This window comes from Penicillium canescens (genome assembly GCF_028828765.1).
Source record: "Penicillium canescens strain IBT 15451 chromosome Unknown utg000003l_segment0_segment0, whole genome shotgun sequence".
Taxonomy (NCBI): domain Eukaryota; kingdom Fungi; phylum Ascomycota; class Eurotiomycetes; order Eurotiales; family Aspergillaceae; genus Penicillium; species Penicillium canescens.
In genome coordinates this window covers 1,628,052-1,653,144 of record NW_026703965.1, presented here as the reverse complement: position 1 = coordinate 1,653,144, position 25,093 = coordinate 1,628,052, and the positions used below count along the sequence as shown (strand labels likewise).

The following is a 25,093-nucleotide window of genomic DNA, read 5'->3' as shown; positions in this document are numbered from 1 at the left end:
GGCACGAAGACATCTTGATCGATTATATAAACTTATTGAGCTGTTGGTTTTAGAAGGAATTTTAGTAAATCGTCGTTTAGCTTAAGCAATTTTAGAGATCTTACGGAAGGATAATCGTAATAATAACTTAGTTCGAACAGTATAGAAAGTTAGTCTATTAATATAGCAAGGACTAAGGAACCTTTATAAGGAATCGGTCTTTCCCACCTCCTGTTGCCTACGTACCGCCAAATTTTATTCTGGAGGTTGACTATATGCTACTGGCATTTAGATGATTTGATTGGTCCATATGCGCTATATGTTTAGGTCTTCTAGTCCCTCGAGCGGAATCTAGTTTACAAAAAGTGCTATGAGGGTGTACTTTGGTAGCGAAGGGTTTATCCCCGCTTGCCTTCTCTTGGCCGTCCTGACTTCGATAGCAATCAGAGAACTGAGTGGTGGATCGTACAAGTTGAAATAACACTTCCATGCCGATGGCGTCTGCATTTATTATAGTGTTTTGACCAGCTTAAGTCCGAGCGTAATTCGGGGCGGGGCACACGCTGGCCGGCCGTACGACACCGTCAATACTATAGCAGGATCCAGAAATCTCGATTTGTCAATATACATAAGAAGGTTTACAAGCTGCCGACGGGCGAAAGTCAAAGCAGTTAAAGGAGGCGCCATTGCTGTGAATGCCACATTGTTTACACCTGAGACGCAGCGGGCAGATCGCCGTTATCGTAAACGACTAGTCCTCCAATAAGGGTACGAAGCACGCGCGTCGATGGCAGTGCATCCAGATCACAGGTAATCGGATTCCGGTCAAGAATCGCCAAATCCGCATGATTCCCTCGGCTGATACTACCAATATCATGCCAGCCAAGTACCTTTGCACCGTGCCGTGTCCACATCTCGTACGCTTCCGCTCGGTTCACAACCTGAGCAGGTCCTGCGTTGGATCGACCACTCGGATACATCCGGTGCGTAATCGCCAATTGCATTTGCTCAAAGGGATTCGTAGGTCCCCAGTCCATTGATGCAGCCACGCTAAGACCCGCATCAAGAAGTAGACGGAACGGGTTGACGTTTTCCAAGACACCCGAACCAATCCTCTTCTCATAGATTTCAGCCTCTCCGAAAGTGAACGCGGTGCTGACTGTCATGTCAAATCCTAGCTCAGCCAGTCGCTTGATCTGGTCCGGCCGGATGATCATGCCGTGCTGAAGAAGCCAACCCGTTTGCTTCAGGCCGTACTTTTCCATCACCTCAACGGCCATCGCGAAATGGTCGTCATGCTCATCCTCAGATACCGAGCATAGGTTGAGACGAAGACCGCGCTTAGCACAGAATTCAAAGGCAGCTCGTAGGTTATCCTCGCTAATGCCGCGCTTCCCAGTGGTCGTTTCGCCACTAGGTGAGAGGTATCCGTCCTTGACCAGCGCACAGCCAGTGTAGCAAGGGCCATAGGTGCAAGCAGTGATGCCTTCAATCCTCAGCCAGTCGTCTTGAAGTTCCCGTAAGCTCAGGGCTTTCTCCAACGTCGAGTTAATCTCAGCAATTGTCTTCTTCCCATCTGTCGGAAATGCTCCCGGCTGAAGCTCCGGACAAGTTTGCACTCGTACGCTCAGAAGATTCTGGGCTCTGAAGGCTTGATATGCTCCAATGTGGGGGAAGTCCATCGCGTGGCCTTCATAGATGGTTGTGATGCCAAGCGCATTGTAGTCCTTCATCGCTTGTGCCAAAGCCGCCGGGACAACGTCCTCCTGAATCAACGGAGGCATCTTGTTGAGAAGGCTCATAAAGAAAGGGTCATTGTTGTAGTAATTTGTGACGCTTCCCCGAAGGATTCCGGTTGGGTGGCCCTCGTCATCCTTTTCAATCCATACGTCGTTCACCCGGTCCGGTGTTGAGCGCCCTATTCCAAGGATTTTCAAAGCCGCCGTGTTGAATGCGCACACGTTGGGATCCTTGGGGGCCAGCGCATGAATCATGATCGGGTGATTCGCCGATGCAAGATCAAGGATGTGGCGATCCGGAAGATTTCCTTCTTCAAGGTCCCTATAGGAGCGACGATGGAACCAATGAAGCTCTCCCACAGGAGAGGTCATGATCCAGCTTCCGTGGGGTGTCTGCTCAGCCTTGCGTCGAATGGCCTCAATGATCTCCTCATGGTTTTTGGCGTCTGCAATATCGAGTAGACTTCCTTTGAAAGCTGCAAAGTGAAGCAAATGCGGGTGGGTATCGATGAGACCCGGGATGACGGTTGCTCCGTTCAGGCTAGAACACGATACACCTGATCCGGCAGCAGCGAGTACATCTTCATTCGAACCGACGGCAGCGATCCGGCCAGCTTTAATAAAGACTGCTTGAGCAGGTGGCCCGTTCGCATCGATAATGATTTCGCCGTCCGTGTAGACGACATCCACCGAATTTTTCCGATCTGCGTCCATTTCAGCGTAAAGTCAGGTCCAAATAAATAGATGAGATGAACTGCAACAAGTATTTTACAAGGTTCAAGAAGAATATCGAAAGAAAACAGCCAATGATCTATGAATTTTGCGTCTCTTTTATCCTTGCTGTGGGATGCCTCAGGCACCAACGCTCCCAGATATGTTATTAGTTATTATATTATCATCCATAGATCCAGATCGGCCAGCTACGCCGAGTCGGGAGTGCGTTCGCAACGAGGAGGCCGAGTCGGTACCGGTTTGGGCCGTACAGGCCGGGGCATACCGGGGTTCTGCCACACTTTCAGGTTGACCTTTTGACACTCGTCGATCGTGACTTCCGTTCTCCCATGGGGACTGTAAATAATGCAAATTCAGTTGATCTCATGACTAACATAATTTACGCAGTTTGTGAAGGAGCCTTTTTTTTTGGCGTATTCATACACATTGATAAATATTTTACAACTGCACAGAAAGCAGTGTCTCATTTTTCTATCATATGTAACATATAAACTATCCATGATACTTCTATTGAATATCCTATGTCACTGCTTACTCTAGCCCTGGTTCCTCGTTGCCATTCAACTGTTCGGTAATGTATCTATATATTCCAGTGGTTTCTATAAACAGAGAGAAGATGGGAGAGGGACAAAAAAGAAACTTGATTGCGTGTGAGATGACAAACTGCCGGCAGAGGCGAGCAATTGACTCCCGTGAGGCAGTTGCAGGAGGGAAGAACCACTCAGCCCCAATCAAACTACTTTACTTCCTCACTTCAACCAAGGTAAAGAGGTTGCGGGGATACGGGGGAGTGGGGCCAATGGGGATAGGATCCAAAGAGTCAGTGATTTTGCGAGTCCATTGGGATACGCCACCAGTTTGAACCCCGTTTTCCTTTTCCTCTGCCACTCGTCAGAATCCCACCTGGTGGGTACAGATAACCGATAGCTCCGCCTGGGAGTTTCTGCACTTCTGATGCTTTTTATCGCTCTAAGCGCTTCCTTTCCCCAAGATCAGTCTCTTCGAACCCCCTAGTTGGCCGAATTCAGTTGTCTATTCTATAGCGAGTTTCTTTTTAAGAGTCCGCATAGGGGCTACACACGGAGCGTGATGTCACCCATGCCGACAGCGGAACCGGATGCACACACTGCTGAAACCATCCGCAACACCCCCAGCCGTCGCAACCTGGAGAACAGCCACTTGGCGGATGGTCCGCAAACAAATTCAGCACCAAAACGGCGCCCTCGTGCATGTCAGGCGTGTCGGGATATGAAAATTCGCTGCATCCCATCCCATGGGCGGCAAGCCTGCAAAGCATGCGCCAAAGTCAGCCGGGTCTGTGTTGTGGCAGGGCCAGCTCGCTCAAATCAGCGGCGAGCACCAATAGTCGCTGAGCTTGAGAAGAAGATTGATGCTTTGACCGCGTCTCTGAAAGCACAAGTCCAGAAAGAACGAACGGCACCAGCAGGGCCACTTGTCGCCGGGCCAGTCAATGCTGGTATGGTGTACAACTCGCATGCCTCTGAGTCTGGCGCAGAACCTGACGCGGAACGGGCACGGGTGCTTACTTCTAGCGAAGTCGTGGACGAAGAATGTCATGACTTCCGAGACGGTGAAACGGACTCTGGCAATGACGTGATTGATCGTGGGCTATTGAGCCTAGAAGAGGCATCGCAAATATTCACTCGGTTCTTTTGCGAGATTAACCCATTGTGTCCGATGGTGGCTTTTTCGAACGACACGTGCCTACAAAATATGCGCCGGAGCAAGCCGATCCTGCTGCTTGCTATTATTGGCGTTTCAAGTGGGAGTATTCTTCCCCAACTGCAGCCGATTCTCGCTGTGGAGTTGGCACGTCAGGTTGCGGAACGGGTCATGTTTCGCACGGAGAAAAGCGTGGACCTTGTTCAGGCCATGCTAGTTAACGCAGTGTGGCATCTTAAACATCGTGAAACCAAAGATATCGGCTTCAATCAGTACATACATTCTGCTGCGGTTATGGCAATGGAACTTGGCCTCGGAAATCGGCCCAGTGCCAGTTCAGTAAAAACTAGGGAAGATGAGGCTGAGATGCGGCGAACTTGGCTCACCTGCTACTACACAACTCAAATGTAAGGTAAAGCTCTTTTTTTTCGAATCGGGATTGAACATGACTCACAGCTCACGCAGGGCTTCCACAATCCTCCGCAATCCCCCGTTAATTCGATTTTCGCCATACATTGATGAATGTCTTAAGTTCTTTGGCGACAGCCCCGCGGCTGTTCCGACAGACATTGCCCTCTGCACAATGGTACAATGGGCTCGAATCATGGAAGACGTTGCTCTGGTCTTTCACACAGATGAGCCCAGTCAACTCCTGGTCGAGCATGATCCCAGAACACAATATCATCTCCATTCTTTCAATAAGAGACTCGTCAAATGGAAAGAGAACGCCACTCGAAGCAGCAATCCAAGTGCGTACCCTGATCACTGTCAATTAAGTACCTCAGTATTTCTAATGACTGAAGCAGATATGCTCGACCATATGTTTGAGATTGGCCGTCTCTTCGTACATGAGATTGTTGCTGTTCGTTATAATGGCACTTCTGACCCAAATTCAACACCGCCTCCCGTCACCGCAACGCACATCGAAGCATTGACCACTTGCGTTGTCAGCATTGGTCGAGCATTGGAATCTTTCCTTCGATTGGACTTGCGAGTATACCGTGTGATTGATTGCCCATACATGACTTGGACTCTGTACGCCGCTATTGTAATGGTGCGGCTGTCAGAGCTACTTCATTCGCCACTGACCAGATGGGGGGATGTGTTTCTCCCCGACATGAAGACAAATTACTATCTCAGCGCAATAATCCGGAAGCTAACTGTTTTGTCTGAATCAGACGCCAATCCAACCGCACATGGCTTCTGTTGCGCATTTAAACGATTGCAGTCTTGGCATACTCAGAGAAGCAACAGTCATTCCATTCCAGATCTAATTAATGGGATCAAATCTAGCTTGGGAAAGAGCAGGTCAGCTAAGAAGCAAAATTCAGGGACGGAACACCATGCTCCTGACGGTACATTTAGTCATGGGCTAGAGTTGCAGACAGGAGAAGTTCTGGCAACGCCAGATACACCTGTCAATTCCGATTCCTTATTCCAAAATCATTCGCCATTCAATCTCGATAGCTGGAACATGGTGATGGAGGACTCGACTGGTTTCGAACCATTCCCCAATAATGTCGGGTTTTGGCTAGAGGCTTAGTTGATTCATACCAGCGTAACAATCCTTTTTGAATCATTTCAAAGATACTCTCGTAATGCTTATTGTTGGATAATGAATGAACGCAAGCATCGAATACCCGCCTAATACCGCGCTCTGTTCCGAATTATATGAAGCAGAACTTTTATTTTGTTAAGTATATCTTGCTAGGCTGCCAACCGGATACAATTTTACGAGCATTGACTGCTCCGTTATGCTGGGGAGCGATCGAGAATCACGGTGGGATCAACAGGAGCATCCTAGGATTGCCCGATTCGGCTAGCCGAGTGGGTCACCCCGGACACCCCGGACCGACTCGGTTTCATGTTCCACTCCGACTCGGGTCGAAACAAGCAATGGCCGTCCGATTTCCGTTAGTCCTCGTAGAGATAAGTACCTAAGCAAAATTATAATTCTTACAAAGAGTGCCTCTCATGTCTAGGTGAACCGCCCGAACCTGTCGTACCCCAAGCACAAAGTGACCATTTCAACCCCGAAACTATTAGTCCGCTTTAGACCAGAATAATTTCGTGGCTGCCGTGTGCCTCTTAGATTTTTAGATTTCCAAGTTGGGATTATTGTGACCATGATTTCGGAGATCACTCTGCTAGGTCAATTCAGAGGGAAGACTTCAGATGGCGTGACGCAGTTCCTCGGCGTCAAGTATGCCTCAATTCGAAACCGATTTGCCGACGCTGAGATGATCGGATATGGCGAAGGTGATGCTATCCTGGATGCAACTGAATATGGGTACGACGGTTCCATCTATTGGGCATTCCCTGACGTATACATTATGAAGCTAACTTCGAAGCCATCGTCAGACCAGTCGCTCCTTCTTTGCCTTTCGGGTGTGAGTTGGAGCATGCAGCGATACAGCATACGCTCCCGAACAAGGGATTTGCTGAGTCTGATCTGGATTGTCTCAATTTGAATATCACACTCCCTGCTGCGACAAGTCCTGCATCCAAGCTTCCTGTCTTTTTGTTTATTCACGGAGGTGGACTTGTTACCGGAGCGAGCTCCTTTCCCCAGTATGACATGGCAAGATTCGTCAAAATGTCTGTCCAGAAGGGGTTCCCAATCATAGCTGTTTCCATCAAGTATGCCCCATTCATTTTCTCCGACTCGATCTGCTTCCTCTAACTGCCCCTAGTTATCGATTAGGAATCTCTGGATTTCTTACCTCGTCCGAGCTGAGAGAGGCTGGATTTAAGCCTAATAATGGCCTTCGGGATCAACGAGTGGCAATTATGTGGATACAAAAGCATATCGGTACATTTGGAGGAGACGACCAGAATGTTACACTAGCAGGGATGAGCGCAGGCGCAGGTAAATACTCCTACGCTTGACAACTAAATTTAGCTGACCAAGCAATTACAGCTGCGGTAACACTCCATTTACAGTGCAGCAAGCAGCTCTTCACAAGAGCAATAGCAATGAGTGGCAGTTATCTTATGACACAGCCCTTACCCTATCATGCCCATGAAGAGAGCTATAAGCAGGCCATAGACGCATTAGGTTTGGCAAATGTGACGCCGGAAGAAAGAGTCACTGTACTAGTGAACTGTCCTACGCACGAATTGTATTCGAAAATTCTGCCGAGGGTGCCAGTGGGTTTCGCAGTTGATGGAGACTTGGTCCCTTCAGAAGTCGCATTCCCAAAAACACGCAGCGACATGGAAAACGGTCCACCCAGCAGGGGCAACAATTGCAAGGACATGATGATTGGTTGTGCTCAAATGGACGTAGGTGACGGCCCTCTTTACTTGGTACGATGCTTACTGACAGAGTTTAAGGCAAGCATATGCTCCTTGTTAACTCCTCACTGGAAAAAGGATGCGGCGCAAAATATGAATGCCGCGATGAGAGACGTTCTTAAAGCTCATCCAATTGAAGCACAGGAGATCTTTGAGAGATACGGCCTGGAAAAGACGATGTCAGATGAAGTAGCATTCCCCGCGGTGCTTAACTTCGTCAACGATGTGGTGGCGTTAGCACCTGTGGTTGCTTTCGCGAGGACCTGGCAAGGGAACCTCTATGCTTATTACTTCAACGAAAGGAACCCCTGGGAAGGCCCCTGGGAAGGCCAAGCGTCTCACATTCTTGATCTTGCATATCTTTTCCAAAATTATAGGGAGTACTTAACTGAAGAGCAGCAAGCAGTGGCTGAAGCTTTTGCGGAGGACTTTCTCAAATTTTGCCACGGGGTCAGCCCATGGCCTGTTGTTGATGAAACCGCCACAAAAGACACGTTTCCAGTGCGTGTGTTCGGTCCCAGTGATGAAGGACTCACTGCCAAAGTAGATGTACGTGCGTATGGTGGCGAAACTATGCGGAGAAGCACTGTCTTTGACTACGCGGACAAGATATCCTTGGACGAGATGTTGATGATTGTGAGGGAATTTGGTGTAAAAGCTTCTGAAACGCTCTTGGCGGCCTGAGGCCAGCCATCAATGTCATTCTTCGCGGACCTTGATAGATAATCATCTCAATTTTCTTTGAAGTTCCAAAACTATGATTCTTGACCCTTTCACTGCACTCATCAAACACTAGACAACTATGAAACCAGCCGCTATTGACGCTGTGTCCATATTCTGTTACATTATAGTAGGGCAGTAAGGAGTTTGCATTTTTGTATTGTCCAAGATGCGTCTTTATATCTACGTTTAACTTCGTCGCGGATCAGCCTTGTTCGCCGCTGATGCTCGCACTGAAACTCTGTCACGACAGGGTACATACCTTCCGATACGCATTTCGATGGCCGTTTCATGATCTTTTTTTATAATAGATACCTCGAATTTTCCAGTGGTGTTTTCCCCAACCTTCGCCATGCTGGGCCCCTGCCACTACTAGAAGGTTTAACGACAGTATCATATTTGAGTGATTGATATTTGAGTGACCCTGAAAAGCACTTTGTTGGTTGAAGAGACCGAATCGGATCTCACAGGGACGGAGAATACAAGTCCCAGAGTCAATGGTGCACCGACTCGGAGTTCGATGTCGACTCGGTCTCCGGATCGGTCCGATGCCAACTCGTTTCTTGGACTGGCACTGGATATCGGGGTTGAGAGTGTCCCTTGCCACGATAACGGGTAGATCTAAATAAATAGTCAGTGAGCCTCTTCGTGTTAGTTAAAGCTAGTCTCACGCCCGTTTTTATCAAATACACGCGGGCAACTCAGTATTTGATCCTAGAAGTCCAGCTTTTTTCTGACCTAAGACGGAAACCGCAGATATGAAAGACCCTATCATCTCTGAGCGTGCGATAGATGAGCCAAGGCCTTTAAAGGTGATCTACGTTGGAGCAGGTGTTTCCGGAATACTGGCAGCGATCCAATTTCCGAAGCATGTACCAGGGATTGAGCTCGCTATCTACGAAAAGAACCCAGACCTTGGGGGGACTTGGTTTGAAAACAGGTAAGAGGAACATCTTTTCCATGCAAATATCTCAATATACACTTTCTCACTGTTCTCCAGGTATCCCGGTTGTGCTTGTGGTATGTTTGTCGGTTTCGTGTCTACTCCTATCTTTGTTAGAAACCTAAACTAATACCAATTCTCAGATATCCCAGCACATTCATATCAGCTGAGTTTTGAATCCTCCGTGGACTGGACGTCTTTCTATGCGACAGCACCGGAGATCTTCCAGTATTGGCAGCGGGTTGCAGACAAATACAACGTTCGACGGTTTATGACGTTCCGACACCGTTGTATTGAAGCGCGTTGGAACGACGTGACTTCTCAGTGGCATGTGAAGTTTATCAATCTTGACACCGGGCTGATTATTGAAGACTCAGCGGACGTGCTTATGAGTGGTGTCGGTGCACTGAACCAATGGGAATGGCCGAGTATTAAGGGATTGCACGATTTCAAAGGTCCTTTGATGCATAGTGCTAACTGGGACGTGGCATTTCAACCGAAGGTAGGAAATTCTATGGCTGTCTTTCTATACCAATGTCTTCTGCTTTTCTAATCCTTTCTATCTTGCTTTTCCATCTATCTGATACTGTTGCTGACTTTAATATGAAGGATAAAAATGTGGCTGTGATTGGGGCAGGAAGCAGTGGCATACAAATCGTCCCAGCCCTGCTCCCGGAGGTCAAGTCTATGGACCACTACGTTCGCGGCCGCACCTGGATTGCCGCGTCGTTCGGAAGTCAATTTGTCAGAGAACGGAACAATGGGAATGACGGCAACTTCGACTACACTGAAGATGAGAAACGGGCGTGGAAGGAAGATCCAGCCTCGTACAAAATGTACCGAAAGACACTGGAAGCAGGAGTTCAAGGCGTCTACCCAGCGGTAATGAAGAACTCAGAATTGCAGGCAGCGATGAGGAGCCAATTTGACCAAGATATGCGAGAACGGCTCAAGGCGAAACCTGAGCTTGCTGAACGTATTGTTCCCGACTTTGCACCGTTCTGCAAGCGACTCACTCCCGGCCCTGGCTACCTTGAAGCTCTCGTTTCACCCAAGGTCAACGTGATCCACGATGGCATTGCATCAGTGGATGAGACAGGCATAATAACCGAAGATGGGCAGCACCGGCCAGTCGATGCCATTGTTTGTGCCACTGGCTTCCGCTCCTTCGGCGGAAGCTTTCCTCTCTATGGACGTGGCGGACTCAGTCTCACGGAATACAACAAGGACAGGCCGGAAACCTACCTGGCGGTCTGTATGGACCGCTTCCCGAACTATTTCCAGACACTGGGCCCCAACTCCGGGCTTGGAGCTGGTAATCTACTCATGGTCCTTGAATCCGTGACCCTATACGTTGCTCAAATTCTACGTAAGCTTGCCACCGGAAATGTGAAGACCATCGAGCCCAAGCGAAAGCAAGTGGAAAACTTCACCAGATTCTGCGAAGCATATCACAAACGGACAGTATTCACCGACAAATGTGCCAGTTGGTACAAATCAGGTACAACAGTTGAGGAGAGAACGTCTGGCATTGTCATTGGGGTGTGGCCCGGAAGTGGTGTCCACCTCATCAAGGCATACCAAGATGTGAGGTGGGAGGACTTTGAAATGCAGCCGTCTGATGGGAATGAGTTTGGCTGGTTTGGTAATGGCTGGAGTGTTGGAGACCTCAAGAAAGATACGGAGGCGCTGACCTGGTATCTGAATGACACCAGGTTTGTCCACGAAGATTTACCAGAAAGTAAGGAGGATTAGTCCTTGGAAGGGTGCTTCGAATACTTGTAAGGTTATTTGTAAAAGACTAGAGAGATATGGAGATTTACCCATTTTGATAAGCAAGAAAAAGTCTAACGCCTATCACATATAGACTAGGGTACATCAAAACACATTGCCTAAACACATACAAGAGCCTTTGGAGCCCTGGACATTGAGGCCGTAATGCCTATTAAATGAGCTTGTCGTCTGTTAAGACGCTTCTGGTGCAAATTCTGAGGCTTGGACAAGAGACTTAACATACTTTGGTCTATACGATTGATGATCAGAAGTTGCAAAGGATGTGAAAGTGCAGAAAGGCTTTTCACATGTGCTCAAGCTACTACTGCGGACTACCATAGTTGCAACTCGCCATATTAGCTCTTCTGATGAAGTGACCAAGAAAGATGTCCAAGAGACCCAGAAGATTTGGAATGGCCCCAGACATACAGACGGAACCCCAATCTGGTATGGCATGGCCGAAAGCGTCTCGCTTCAGGACCGGCTAATACCATCTGCCAGGGGGATGGATACGAAGGGGTTTCTTTCGGCATTGCCGCCGACTAAATGAGTCCTTTTGTCCATCAAAATACGACCTTGAAAATCACCAGTCTTCCCGAAAATGGGTTCGAGGCTGCATCTGACCTCTCCGTCAGCGCCGACAAATCACTCAGTAGCACCGACAATCCAGACCTGGAAGCCTTCCGAGAGACCGGTGGCAAGTTCCTGCCTTGGCACGGCCTGGTTGACTAGGAATTTTACGTTCAAGGCGCACAGAGCTACTATACCCGCGTTGAAGACAAAGGTGCAAACGTGCGAGATTTCTACCGGTTCTTTGAGGCTTCCGGAGTTGCTCACTGTGGAGGTGGCAATGGACTGATCCCAGAGGATCCTCTCTCAGTCTAGGTCGACTGGGTTGAACGAAGTATTGCTCCAGCTTATCTGCCATCTGCAACTGCAGATGGCAAGCAACGGCGAAATCTCTGTCCGTACACGCTTGTCCTCTCATATACTGGCGGTGATCATACGAAAGAGTCCTTCGAATGCGACACCTCTTACACTTGAAGGCACGCGGTCATTCACTTGGCAAAGATATGTTCCCCAGTTGAACACTGGGATCCGCTATCCGGTGGGAACAGAAGCTCCAAAACGGACCTCGGGAGCTCGGGTACATGTACACTTTTGCGTTAACTTAACTATCTTTCAAGGTTCTTACTTATTGGTACTATCGAGCGACTGGTTGGACCGTTAGATAGATGCAATAGGCCATATCCAAACTGTTCTGATGTGAGTGTTGCATTGCTAACGTAGGGTATCGTGGATCATGATGTGACATAAAAGAACACAATGGTATACAAAAATAGGAATATCAATCAAATTCTCATGTGTACCGGGGCAAGGAAGGATCACTCAGGTACCTGGATAAGATCCCATTCCATAGCAACAAGCCAGCGTTCCTTTTCATTATTACGGTCATCACTTCCATGTAGCTCGCCCTGCGAGGTAGGCAGATCGCCGTCTGGGAGATTTGCTTCTCCCAAGTGAGCCCTAAGCTCCAAATCCCAAGTTAGCCCGCTGTGGATACCAACAAGGTCCCCTGCTTGTAGATGAAGTGCTCTGAAAATGTCAGAATGAGGCGGTTTGGAGCGTGGATGTCCCATAATCATGATTTTAGTGGAGTCGTCCTGAACTTCTCCTTGCACAGAATGCCCACCAAGCACTGTCCCTTGCAGAAAAGCAAGTGGGCCACAGCTACTAAGTGTAGAATGCCTAGCATGATTGACGCGTACAGCAACGTGATACTTCTCCAACACCTCAAGGGCACGCGCTTCTGGAGTAGAGGGGACTTTAGCCATTTGAGGTTTCGGTAATGAATCACGTTTTGTGCCCATTTCTAAAATCCAGCCCCGTACTTCAGCAGCCATTCCACCAGGTGTATAATTCGATGCGCCGCCCCGCTGTCGACCACGACGACGTAGCGTGCGAGATGAGGGAGAAAATGGTGCAGGTATATCCTCCGCTTCTTGGTTTGGCGATGGTGAGCGAGGTAGAACGAAAGTTGGTTTCCGTCTTTCAGGCGGCGATATCTCTTGCGTGCCTGCTTGAAATCTTGGTGCAGATTGACTGGTAGGCGGCTTCACAGTTGACGAAAGCATAAACCGGGGACGACCACGAAATGGTGTCTGTGTGTTTGCCGGTGTTGATATGCCCGGTGCGACTAGGCGAGCACTTGGGGCTGGCGTTCTCTGCACATCATTCTCCCGCGCGGCGAAGTTCGGCTCAGTGCCATTGCTAATATTTTCAGTCGCCTGGTTATCTATTGTGGGTGGAGAAGAGAGTGGATCAAGTCCCGTCCGTGTCGTCGACGGTAGGGGCGTGGTCTTCTCTACACGGCGCCGTTTATTCTCTCGAGTCGTCGCGAAGAGCGCGTCAAACTCGGCATCGAGAACGCTTGGGGGTTCTGATCCCTCAGGCGCACTACTTTCAATTGCATCATCTGGGAACTCATTCCCGGTTGTGTCTCTAGCACCTTGGGTAGGTATAAGCTCCGCATCATCCGAGTCCTCAATCACGTCGCGCAGGTGACGCGAGCGCAAAGCGCTTTGGGACGCAGGTGGTTGGCGCGTGACACTCGGTGTAGATGAAGGTCCCTCATCATCATCTATCACGTCGATATCATCAATATTCTCTTGTGTTGTAGGCTGAGATAGTACGAATCGTGGTGTGGGGGCAAATTGGGGACCGGCATTGCGTCGCGTGGATGTGTTGCGGCGGGAGAGGCGGAATGGCGATGGAGTCTGGGGCTTAATAGATTAGCTTGGAGAATTCGTAAAGTGCAGTAGAGACATACTGCTTGAAAAGGCATTTATCTGCTCTTAGACACCGAGAAGAGTCGCATGACGCTGCAAGTCGGATTTGGAGTTCGCGGTGGAGTTGGAGTTTGGCGGGGGGTAGATCGGCCACCACGTACATTCAAACTATGAAAAAGCAACGATTTGCATAACAGAACAAGTTAGGGCACATTTAATATAAAAACACGATGTCAAATCAGTTCATCATGTGTGTAAAAAAGAACCATGTCTGCAAGTATGAATTTGGTAGATCTCCATGGAGCATGCCAAGATTCAATGGTCTACAATACTCAAAAGATATGCTCACACCACCCGAAAGCATTACTTCTCAATGCTATTCTTCGCAATAGAGGGGGTACTTTTAATTTTATCATCTGAAATTCTCTAGATAGCTGAATATTTACTGAGTCTCGTTATGGTCGTATAGCGTGCGCGTAAATCCACAACCTCTATGCAAGTTTAGCACGGCGAGGGGCACTGTCCCTGTTTAAAGAAAAAGACTTAGCACCATGATATTAATTGAAAATGCGTGAGAAAGGTCATGAGAGTTTCAATTCTCTTAGCCAACAGCCAAAAGGTCATAAATATACACGAAATTATACAACAAAATGCAATAGCAGAATGCACCGAATAAAACCAAAATCGAAGAAGTGACGCTTACATCTGCGAGAAGTATTCGTTGAAGTTATCAGCCGCAACCTTCGTGCAGTCGAAGCCGTAGATCTCACGCTGGACATCGGCATCGGCCCACTTATCCGGTACGGGACCCTTGCCAGCACGAAGAGCAGCGAACTGCTTATCACGCTCCTCCTTGGCGGCACCCTCACCCAAATGGAGGGCACGGCCAGAGGCGGTAGCCATCTCAACCAGAGCCTCGGCACGACTCTTGCGGACCTTCTCGTATACACGGAGAGCCTTGTTGATGGACTCCGGAGTGGTATCGGGGAGCTTGGAGAGAACAACACCGAGAACGGCACCATCTTCGATAGCTTGGGCAGCACCCTGTGCCAGATGAGGCAGGGTAGGGTGGCAAGCATCACCGACGAGAGCGACAGAGTCGTATACCCAAGTGGGGAGAGGGTCGTGAACGCGCAGCTTCCATTCACAGACCTCGCCCTCTGGAACATAGTTCAGCATGCGCTGGACCATAGGGCAGAAATCAGAGAAGACGTCCATCATGGCGGGCTTGGAGCCCTTGGTGGTGTAGGTGGCGTTAGTGGCGGCAGCGAAGTTGGTATCAGGCTGGGTGGTGGAGAGGTTATAAATGGTGTTGTTGGAGACGGCGTAGGCGATGATGTGACGCTTTGCGCCAATCCAGCGAGTGACGCGGTTGCTGTTGATCAGAGCCAACAGCTCTGGGTCATCCTTGATCTGGTCCTTGTGGATCATGATACGGTAGGCTGCTTGCTGGGTGTCCTTGACACCGACGTCGACGCCCAGTCGCTTCAGCATTTCAACGCGGGTTACACTCTTGATGCCATCAGCAGCAAGGAGTACATCGCATTCCACCTTGAAAGGGTCCGCACCCTCGGCGCGGGGTTTAGCTGTGAATGATGGGCGAGGGCCGAAGGAGTCCACGTTGTCTGCGTTGACTCCAAAGTGGAACTTGATTGAGGAGTGCTTCTTGCAGCCCTCGTACAAGCCATTGGCAAGTGATGCACGGTGGCCAACCATGTGCTTATATCCGTATGTCTTTTCAATATAGCGCAGATCGACATAGGCATGTTCCTTATCCGTTGCACCCTCTGGAAGCCTGCATTAGACCACTTGATACCGTTATATTGTCAGACTTTCAACATACCTCTGACTGATGTATCTTCAATATTCACTGCTTCAGCCTCAATACCCTTCCAGACACCAAGTCCGTCCAAAACGCGGGCCATGTTCGGCGCCAATTGAATACCAGCGCCGACAAAGCCGAGGTCGCTGGCATTCTCATAAATATCAATGTTCTTAAAACCCTGCTGGGCCAGTGCAAGAGCGGAAGTCAATCCGCCCATACCTGCACCCAGAATGACGATATGCAAATCTTGAGGTTCCTTCGTCATTGTATCGGAGGTGTGCGGAGAATATATGAGACGGGGTATAAGTATAAGCTCAGGCAAGAGAGAAGTTTAGAATATATCAAAGACAAAAGACCGAGACAGAGAAGGGCAATACAATAGATTTAAATGAATCTCTGCAATCCCCGGGCTATACTGCCGACCATGTTTCGCCTCGTGTCGGGCCTCCTCCCAGCGTAGGCGGAGTAAATCTTTGCCGCTTCTCCCACATTCTCCCCACACAGTGCGCCTGGAGAAGCCGCGCCGCTCAGGCTGATCCCGCCATGTCCTGGTTGGACTTTATCCGCTTGGAAATTCGGCCTCGGTGATAAGGAAGAAATTCTTAACGGCGATGTAGTGACGCATGTCCCTTATAGCCAATCAGCGCCGCGGGATTTAGATGCTCTGTCTTTTGCCCTAACATTTGCCGATATAACTGAGCACGAACTGAATGTGTTCATGTTCTAGTACCCATCTCCATCCTACATTACCAACTCCCCGCCCCCATTTCCCCCACACTTGCCAACTCCGGATTTGCCTCCTGGTCAAGCCGCGATTGAGCAAGCCTAGTTGCAAAGTCAACTGCCGCCAAGCGAACCTGAATTGCGGGGAGGATGACATAAGAATGTGCCCCTTCCAAGGTTTTTGGTCTGACAATTTAGGTAGTCAATCTTCACAGTTGAATTGGCCCAAAACACACACCGAAGAAACAAAATAGTCCGTCCGATAGGCTATAGCTGTAAATGTGTATCAGAGAAACCCCCAAGTTAGCAAGATGAGCAAGACACGTATACTAATAATCTCCAAGCGCCATGGTCACGTTCGCATCTAAACAGTCATGGCCCAGGCCGTACTTCTTCTAAAAAGAGAGGCTTTAGCGACAGAACTCTACCTGGATTGTGTCAATAACCTCCTAGTGATAATAGCACAAGTTGTTATTTGACCAGCTCGGGGCTCTACTACTATAAGTAGCTTATATGAGCCTTCTAACTGGGCAATAGGATGCTCTATCTTAATCTTGTTGTGGGATTATTTCGACCAGGTAGCCCGTGTATCTAAAGCAGTTTGACCACTGTCGTATGCCCCCTTCGCGTCGCCAGTGACTGCAGTGTCTGTTTGAACAATCGTTGGAATCTAGGTTAACGCTCTCCGTGGCAAGCAGCAGCGTAACCACAGCCTCACGCCCGTTATCTGCAGCGCGTGATGGGGGTACCTGTCCGTCAAATTCCCTATGGCCACAGTCGACACCTTCTGTGGCGAGCAGCAACTTGACTCCCGTTGCACGTACGTTCCCTGAAGCGTGTAGCAGAGGCGTCATTCTATTAGATTCCTTGGAGTTTGGATTGACACCTCCTGTGGCAGGTAGAAAGGATTCAATCAATGGTGGGTGAAATGAGGAACTGCTTTGCCCAAATGGTATAGGAGTTGCACAATGCGCTTAGGTAAAAGCGATATTTCGGAGTATATTCAGAATAGACTAGTGAAACTGTGCGAATTGGTTAAAGTTTACCAAGGATGCCAACGGAAATGTTAGGCTTTAAGACATAGCTAAATATTGTAAAGCCAGCCAAATCTGCGGGACTTTGCGGAGGCATTTAGAATGTTTCAGTACAGGCCATTGAGGCTATAAGTAGTTACACGGGATAGTTACAGAAATAAGAGGCTACATATCGCTTTACTATGAGGCACCCATGAAGGTGCACTGTTTGGCACTGACTTGTTGGGTCGAATTAGTGCCCATAGAGTGAGAGAATAGTGCATAGGAGCATAGAAATGAATCAACAGCAGTGGTTCGGGATTTTCAGACGAAAGGCTCAAAATTGGTCCCTTATGCCTAGCTTCTGTTCCTCGCCCAACCTTTCTGCGTTCAATGTTGTCCACCATGCGTGCGACGGGTCTTGGCTCTGGTTAGAATCTCCGGGGTTCTGCTGTCTGTCTGCCCATTCATCCCATGGTTTCGGACTGAGTATGTAATGTATGTTTTTAACATTCTCATCGCGCCATATGGTGTTGTGTACACCTTCCCACCGCAAGGTCTTGAGTGCGTTGTAGATATACGGGAGTGCAACCCAGCGACCGTAGAATAGATCACCGAGAAGGGACTGATCGGCGAAGTCATAATTTGATGTCGTAGCATTAGCAAGCTGTTCAGTAATTTTGTCGTAGATTGCCTTGGCTGGGTTCACCACTTGTAGGCCTCCATTGGGTATCCCCAAACCTGCAGTGGATGAAGCACCAGAAGTTTGCGCGATGTCGGGACTGTCATGCTGAGTAGTATAAGCACAATTGGCCGGAACCCTTTCAAAATTGACGAGTTAGCTACGCTATGACCCGCGATTGAGCTTTCTCCTAATGTTGAAAATAGATTGGTCTTACCAGTCTGTCGGATAGTGAGGTTTTTTGAGGGGATTGCAGACACAAGCGTGGCTAGCGGCAAACACTCGATTTCCGTCTCCAGCCATTTCTGGTGAATCCAATTCGAGTTCCATTAATTCATCCATATTTTGAAGGACCATCATGTCACTATCAAGTTGCACGACACGGTCATATTCAACGAGTGAGAACGGAGTGAGTTTGCTCCAACAATCGTAAAATCGCACATCGTTGGTGTAATCCTTAGGAACTGATGGAAGGAGATATGGTACATGGCGCTTCAGTATTTTTCGGGAATCAAGAGCTTCGTGGCCGTCGGCAGGGAACGAATCCGTGTAGAGAACGACAAGCGGATACTTTGAGCCCACTTTCTTGAGAGAGTAGTCAAGGGTCAAAAGTCCAGACAGGTATGCGGTATTTGTTATGAGCGTGGTCCAAACTGATGACTGTTATTATACTGAAGAAAGATACCGCGGAGTTCCTAATTGTACCTTTGGAGGCATCTCGTCTGGAGTTGTTGTCGTCCATGAATTTGACAGTCGCGTTAAGACTGTTTTGTTTTAGCTTTGACTATGACTGATTAATCCGAAGCAGGCGATCGAGATTAGCGGTCTCAGGCGCAGGAAGAGGTCAACACAGGCAGAGTAGAGTAACGCGAAGAGACGACGTTGGCCTATGAGCGAGGGGTTCTTTTTCCGCAGGGCTTGGCGCTCCGGTATCGGTTGTCCAATGAGGGGCAAGAGATTGTACAATAAAACCGCCATATTGCACCACCTTATAGTAAATTCCCCTTATGATGGAATCAATGTTCTATAACTTATCAAATGGCTTACTGAATACATGTATAATAAGCCTACATGAACATTGCTTCTGCTATTCTAGATGCTGCTTGTTGAAAACGGCTGAACGCCGCTTTCCTGGAAAGTACGGGACAAGCTGCTGGCACTATGGCCAGCACAATGAAAGACCCAGAGAGACCACGAATACCTCTCTAAATTAAAATTATTACTCACCGTACAGCTTGAGCTAGTCTCTACACCCTAAGTGGAGGCTTTTATCACTCACTTGATCTTTACCTTTTCTTCATTATAAAGCCCAACCCCTAGGACAATAAGTCCCACGGGAACTTGAGGTCTCTCAGACTTCCTCATCAATTACTCTCTCAAAGCTGAAAGTGAGCATTGCAGTCCGTGATCTCCTGGATCCAAAATCCCATCATCTTCACCAGAACAAATGATGTTTTTATCTCCTACGCCTCAAATAATCAAGAGGAAGCAAAGAAGCTCACGTCCTTCATACCACAAATTATTGCGCAGAGAATATCATTGACAGGAACGGTCATGGACAGCAGCTGTCCCTACCGACCGTCCTTGAGCGACAATAATCTAGGGATCCTGACGCAACTACGAACTCACACGATCATAAATCTTCTCTGGCTTGAGATCATGCAACATATCGACCATATATCGAGGACATTGAGCCAGATTGTCCTCTATACTAACAGCTTATACAGAGAATTTGGTAATTTCAATCGAATAGGAACTGCCACTTCTGTTGCTGGAGCTTGTGTATCTATTACTGCAAGAGATATCTGATAACGATATCTTCCAGCGAATCTTCGCTTCTCTGGGGGATGATGCGTAGACGATGAAAACAGTCTAATAGTGAACCAGTAGTCTTTGCAAAGCCAGTTGCCATTTAACTTTTGCTTTACATGGTTTATCTCTTTTTCCGCTTTTCTCTCTTCTTCCCCGTTCTCAAACCGCCATACACCGATGAGCTACGCGCATGTGCTCCGCAGCACAGAGAACCTTCAATAGACAAGAAAGTAGCTTCGGCCAATGACATTGAAGAAACAAATCCTCCCCACCACCCGGGCTATATAACCCGCCCCGATATTGCATTCACATTCAACTGTCTACCAGGCCATGAAGCCCAAGAGACCGCGGCCGAGCGTAGAAAAATGCAGGAAGTTGAGAATGCAGCACACAATACCAGGAACTTACAGGCACTAAACATAGCTTATCTCCTAGCGTCGGCGGAAAATACCAGATAACGCCTGGCGTGGAGTATAAAACGCGATGACGCGTCATCACCACGTTCCGAGCCCTAAGCCCATATGAACTTCGGTTTTTCCTCCGAAGATCTGATAAAAAAGCCCCAAAATTCTTGGGCTGTTCTGATAGAGCTTTATCATTCCAGGCTGATCGTGACCGTCGTTCCTCATCACCAGGGAGTGAACTCTCCAACCCAAAACCATGAGGTCCCCACTGTCACTCTTCCCGCTCTACAGCCTCCTAAGCCTATCAAGCGGGCTCACACCCAACGACAACAGTCCACCCCTCAAAAATGCAAACCATATTTTCAACGCAATTCAAGACTCAATGCGCCAGTGGGGTTCATCCCTCCACCACAACGGCGTGTCCTTTTTCCTGGCAACAGTGCCCGCTGGCACACAATTATACCACGGAACCTCCAAATCAAGCCCTGTAAACGGAACAGAGTGGCTAGCGTTTGAGCCGGAACATGCTATGGTCTTTGCTAGGCCAAGACGTGGACCTCCACCTGGTGGACCGCCCCCGGGCGACGATCAAGACGATCAGGAGAGACCCGAAGGCCGGCATGGAGAGCTGCGCAGACGGAAGCCTCGTGGGCCCGATGGGAGACATACGGATGCGTGGCCTGATAAGTTTGGCGAGGATGATGCTGGGTATCTGCATGCTTATGCTGCTGCTAAGGATTTGCGGCTTTTATATGTTGATGGCATGTCTGCTGCCAAGACTTCGAAGGGGACACTTGATTCTCAGGATATTTTGCTGTTCAATGGGTCGGTGGGTGACCGGCCTGATGGTGGCCCTCCTGGAGAAAATGAACGTGCTCGTTTGGCTTGTGAGATGGCTGAGAAGGAATGGGGTGCTCGTATTGATGGTCTGCTTCGTATGGAGGCTGGCTTTGAGATTATTCTTTGTGCCTTTGAGCGTGACCTTACTCCTTTGCGTATTACGCAGGTCAAACCTCAGGATAAGGATGAGTTTGGTCCCAAGGGTGGCCACGAACATGGCGGCATTGAGGGGCGCAAGCAGGATAATGATGGGAAACGACGTGGACCTGGTGGCCCTCCACGCGGTGGACCTGGCCACGGGCCTAACTCGTCACGATGGATGCGTGCTGTTACTGCGCGATACCATGGGATCGGTGGGAATAGGGTATCATTGAACTATGATCACTTCGTGACAGCATTCTCTTACGATGTTGACCTGTTCCAAGATGAGTCGGGTCTTCCTCGCCTGGGTCACCTCTCCCGTTCAGAACTGGAAGCTATCCGGAGGGATATCACGGCACTGATCATAACCCATGATGCAACCGAGAAGTCCGAGGACTGGCAGGTCATTGCCGATATGGTCGTTACTCGGTATAGCAAGGATCTATCGTATTTTGTATCCGGCAAGATCAACTCAATGGAGGCCCTGCAAGCTGAAATTGAACGGGTCATGTCTCCATACATTGACTACAGTGACCGGAACGAAGTTGTTGAAGCTCAACGATGTGCAACCCAATTCCTACCGCCTCATTCATTGGATTCGGAGCGTCTTGCAGCACACTCTGTGTATAGTGTTGCACACAGTATCTGTTCCAAGTTGCTGGAGGCTGGTAAGGAAACTGATTTTGGATCTGCTGTGCAGATTCTTCGTGATCTTGTAGATTACCTTGATTGGACGACTTGGAAAGAGTGTCGTGGATGTGCGCCGGATGAACTTTGTGTTGTTCCCATTTGGCCTATGGGTACAGTTAAGGATTATGAAAGTCCGAGCTGCAAGGACGCTTCAAATCCTTATGACCGAGATGGAGAGAGTTATTGGGGCGGAATGCGTCACTGAGTTGGATGTTGACCAGCTCATCGCATCCCAATGGGTTACCGCTTTTTTATGTTGTTATTTAATAGTACTGTTGCGCAAGACATTTTGTTTGGACATAGTTGGTAGAACTTAAGACATGTCAAACATTTATCCAGGGTATATAAAATATACAGTTGAGCGTAGTAATGCTCTGAAAGTGTATGTAAAAAGGAGACCCTTGCGTCCGTAATCGTTGCACGCGCTACTTCGAAGCAAACCCGGGTTCATGACGAAAAGTAAAAGGTGTATGATAGAATGTAATGACCAGCACCCATCAAGGGTAAATCATATACTAGGAGGTAAGCCCCTTAGACAGCGGGGACAACAGAGCCGACGACAGTGCCAAGGCCACCGAGGCCGAGGGTGGAGAGAAGGCCGTCGACAGCAGAGTCGACCTGGACAAGGAGGACGGAGGCAAAGTCCTCGGCATGGACGGCAATGAAGCTAGCGCCGGGGATCTGGGGGACCTGGTTCTTGAGATCGGAGAGGGAGGTGGCAGTAGCAACGACGTTGCCAACGGGACCACCCTGGAGAGAGGTGAGGTCAAGTCCGCCAAGGAGTCCAAGGACGGTAGGTTCAATCTGAACAAGGAGGTCCTTGCCTCCAACGAGACCGTTCAAGTCAGTGATGGAGAGAGCATCGGAGATGGGGTCGCGCTTGACGTAGCCAGTGACAGACTCGAGACCGCCAACAATGGAGCCGAGCAGGCTGCCGACCTGACCAAGACCAAGGCTGTCGAACAGGTCAACGACCTTCTGGGTGAGCTGGATGAGAGCGAAGTTTCCGTTCTCGAGGACGGCGGTGATCTGGCCGAGACCAGCGCCGTTGCCACCGTTCAGCTGTCCGACGCTCTCGGCAGTCTCAAGGATCTGGCCCACGGGCTGCTGGAGCACGCTGAGGGGAAGCTTGCCCAGGAGGCTCTTGAGCTCGTTCTCGGCCAGCATCTCGACCTGGGAGGTACCGGCCTGGTTGAGGACGCTCAAGATCTGACCGGCACCGGAGGAACCACTGGTCATGCCAGAGACGGCATTGCTGGGGGTCGGGGTAGCGGTGGGAGTAGCACCCGAGCAAGTGGGGATCAAGGACAAAATGGGAAGGGGGATGTCCGAGGGGATGATGCCGGAGGGCAGACAAGACGGAATGCCTGAGGGGAGAGCGGACAGGACTCTAGTCGGGAGAGCGACGGCAGTAGATGCCAGAAGGGCAGCTGAGAAGGCGAAAGACTTCATCTTGACGATTAAGGAGTGACTGAAGTTCAAAGACTTGGTAAGAAAGAGTGGACGGTAGAAACCGAGTGTAAGGAGTGACTTGTAAGGAATGACAAGAAAGAGAGTTCTTGGGGAGTTCCAATATTATGCGGGAGCAGTCCCATGTTATATACCAGGCCTGTTTTCAGGGGATCCGCATTGATCACGGCTCCATCCCGTCTCCATCGACACCGTGGGTAGACCAAACTCCTGAACTAGCAAACAAGACGACAGAGGGGCCTCCCGCGGTGTCAGGAATACTAGCGTTATGGAGAATGGTGGCGGAATAGCAACCTGTGGCATCAAAAGAGATATAAGCTTCACGCTGAGTGGTGGGTGAGTGCGCCGCCACAGGGGTTGGGTCCGGCGTGCAACTCGTAGCGCGGTCATAAGCTTCATGAGACGCTCGTCTTCATTAACCATCCTGCCGATCATTCCCTATACTCTTTAACAAAGCCGGGGAACGGTTCCCACAAGGATTCGACCAAGGCCGAAAAGACATGAACCACTTACTTGTAGATAATCCTTTGATCGGAGCTCGTTTTGAAGGAGATGTAGAAGGGTATGAAACATGGTGATGTATGTCCCACATGGTTCTAACACGCACACTTTCTGCATAGGGCACAGGGTCCTGAGCAAAAGTCCGAGAACGGGATGTTGACAGTGTCACAGGCAGCAAACAGAAGCCGAGATCGCCAGGCCTGACACAGACCTTGCTCTTTTGGTTGGCCAATAGTCATCAAACCCTGCATCAAAGGCTATACTGATCTGCAGTTTATCCGCCCGAAGAATGTTAGGAAGAACGTTAAGTCCACCGAACAGTAGCCGTTGATGCTGATTGCAATTTTACTCCTCCACCTTAGGCGGGTCTCGTCAAATAGCGTCGTGGGTGGGTCGTCAAGCCTTCTCTAACTTCCCTTCTTGGTCCAGTAAGTCCTTTGTCGGATTCAGCCTAATGCCGTTTTGTCGTAAAATAGAAGAGAACCGAGCGTTGATGATATCACGATTCTCGTTGTGTTCCATGCGCCGGCCGATAGAGCCTTCAGGGGTGATAAGGGGTACCGACATCTCGGGGCCGACCTCATTGTGTCTCGCAAACAACGCATTGATGCCAGAAAGGTGTTGGGTATTCGAGTAGTAACTGGGATTCAGTTTGATGCGAAGCCTGGGTCGTGAAGTCTGAAGTTGGACGTTGAGGAGTGCAGGTTTGGATTAGACTTTGGATGGGTCCGGGGAATATTCAGGGGTAATTTATATTTGTCCGCCACAACCCCAGTGGCATTTGTGGCGTTGCTTGTGATTTTGAATATGCTGCCCTTTTCTGCATGTCTGATTTTGTAGAGTAAAGAAGCTCACCGGTGAGTCGACCTGATTGTAATGGACTACAATAATAACGCAAATTTGTTCCTTTGGACCAGGGGAGCCCTGCCACAGCAATGCTGAAAAATGGAAGTGATTGACTTCAAGGTTGCATTCAGTGTGTATTGGTGCCAACCTAATTTCAAACCTTCGATGTTCACTATTTTTGAGGTTTATTACCAGATGACAATAACAAATCTGAAGCATGAATGCTGATCTGCACAGTACAGCACTCAGCCACCTGTGGCCGTGAGGAAGCAAAGATCCCGAGTTTGGGATGTTTCAATAGTCATCTTAATCTGAAATGCTGGAATTGGGAGCTTGAGACTTGGACTTGTCTTCTTTCGTTCTGCTTGGGGAATGTGGAAAGCCCAAATCTATATATTCCAACGAAGTAATATTCTTTGTACGATTCTGTACAGTTCTATCAGGATATACAGCGAACAGAGTAAGGGTATCTATGACACTCGCAACCTGGC

At 49.0% G+C, this 25,093-nt stretch overlaps 10 protein-coding genes across 10 annotated transcripts; 5 read left to right on the top strand and 5 right to left on the bottom strand.

The window, feature by feature from the left end:
* Positions 1 to 686: 686 nt before the first annotated feature.
* On the bottom strand, positions 687 to 2,432 carry N7446_004064 (amidohydrolase; the record flags this gene model as incomplete). The annotated part of the gene is made up of 1 exon (XM_058512813.1): positions 687 to 2,432. The coding sequence occupies one exon, from the start codon at positions 2,430 to 2,432 to the stop codon at positions 687 to 689; it is 1,746 nt and encodes a 581-aa protein (XP_058374142.1).
* A 1,116-nt stretch (positions 2,433 to 3,548) lies between these two features.
* N7446_004063 (Zn(II)2Cys6 transcription factor) lies at positions 3,549 to 5,676 on the top strand (the record flags this gene model as incomplete). Its single annotated transcript, XM_058512812.1, has 3 exons — positions 3,549 to 4,540; positions 4,599 to 4,882; positions 4,940 to 5,676. The coding sequence occupies 3 exons, from the start codon at positions 3,549 to 3,551 to the stop codon at positions 5,674 to 5,676; spliced, it is 2,013 nt and encodes a 670-aa protein (XP_058374141.1).
* A 583-nt stretch (positions 5,677 to 6,259) lies between these two features.
* Positions 6,260 to 8,114, top strand: N7446_004062 (uncharacterized protein; the record flags this gene model as incomplete). Its single annotated transcript, XM_058512811.1, has 5 exons — positions 6,260 to 6,523; positions 6,568 to 6,773; positions 6,827 to 7,002; positions 7,054 to 7,418; positions 7,470 to 8,114. The coding sequence occupies 5 exons, from the start codon at positions 6,260 to 6,262 to the stop codon at positions 8,112 to 8,114; spliced, it is 1,656 nt and encodes a 551-aa protein (XP_058374140.1).
* A 794-nt stretch (positions 8,115 to 8,908) lies between these two features.
* On the top strand, positions 8,909 to 10,848 carry N7446_004061 (flavin-containing monooxygenase; the record flags this gene model as incomplete). Its single annotated transcript, XM_058512810.1, has 4 exons — positions 8,909 to 9,090; positions 9,151 to 9,170; positions 9,237 to 9,595; positions 9,703 to 10,848. 4 exons carry the CDS (start codon positions 8,909 to 8,911, stop codon positions 10,846 to 10,848), a joined length of 1,707 nt encoding a protein of 568 aa, XP_058374139.1.
* Positions 10,849 to 11,412: 564 nt separating this feature from the next.
* On the top strand, positions 11,413 to 11,598 carry N7446_004060 (feruloyl esterase; the record flags this gene model as incomplete). Its single annotated transcript, XM_058512809.1, has 1 exon — positions 11,413 to 11,598. One exon carries the CDS (start codon positions 11,413 to 11,415, stop codon positions 11,596 to 11,598), a length of 186 nt encoding a protein of 61 aa, XP_058374138.1.
* A 653-nt stretch (positions 11,599 to 12,251) lies between these two features.
* Positions 12,252 to 13,725, bottom strand: N7446_004059 (uncharacterized protein; the record flags this gene model as incomplete). The annotated part of the gene is made up of 2 exons (XM_058512808.1): positions 13,697 to 13,725; positions 12,252 to 13,643 (listed from the first exon to the last, which is right to left on the bottom strand). The coding sequence occupies exons 1-2, from the start codon at positions 13,709 to 13,711 to the stop codon at positions 12,252 to 12,254; spliced, it is 1,407 nt and encodes a 468-aa protein (XP_058374137.1). The 5' UTR covers positions 13,712 to 13,725.
* Positions 13,726 to 14,354: 629 nt separating this feature from the next.
* N7446_004058 (putative monooxygenase) lies at positions 14,355 to 15,745 on the bottom strand (the record flags this gene model as incomplete). The annotated part of the gene is made up of 2 exons (XM_058512807.1): positions 14,355 to 15,442; positions 15,499 to 15,745. The coding sequence occupies 2 exons, from the start codon at positions 15,743 to 15,745 to the stop codon at positions 14,355 to 14,357; spliced, it is 1,335 nt and encodes a 444-aa protein (XP_058374136.1).
* Positions 15,746 to 17,553: 1,808 nt separating this feature from the next.
* Positions 17,554 to 18,640, bottom strand: N7446_004057 (glycosyltransferase family 8 protein; the record flags this gene model as incomplete). The annotated part of the gene is made up of 3 exons (XM_058512806.1): positions 17,554 to 18,037; positions 18,116 to 18,551; positions 18,604 to 18,640. 3 exons carry the CDS (start codon positions 18,638 to 18,640, stop codon positions 17,554 to 17,556), a joined length of 957 nt encoding a protein of 318 aa, XP_058374135.1.
* A 1,730-nt stretch (positions 18,641 to 20,370) lies between these two features.
* N7446_004056 (uncharacterized protein) lies at positions 20,371 to 21,990 on the top strand (the record flags this gene model as incomplete). The annotated part of the gene is made up of 1 exon (XM_058512805.1): positions 20,371 to 21,990. The coding sequence occupies one exon, from the start codon at positions 20,371 to 20,373 to the stop codon at positions 21,988 to 21,990; it is 1,620 nt and encodes a 539-aa protein (XP_058374134.1).
* Positions 21,991 to 22,316: 326 nt separating this feature from the next.
* On the bottom strand, positions 22,317 to 23,237 carry N7446_004055 (uncharacterized protein; the record flags this gene model as incomplete). Its single annotated transcript, XM_058512804.1, has 1 exon — positions 22,317 to 23,237. The coding sequence occupies one exon, from the start codon at positions 23,235 to 23,237 to the stop codon at positions 22,317 to 22,319; it is 921 nt and encodes a 306-aa protein (XP_058374133.1).
* Between the last annotated feature and the right edge of the window lie 1,856 nt (positions 23,238 to 25,093).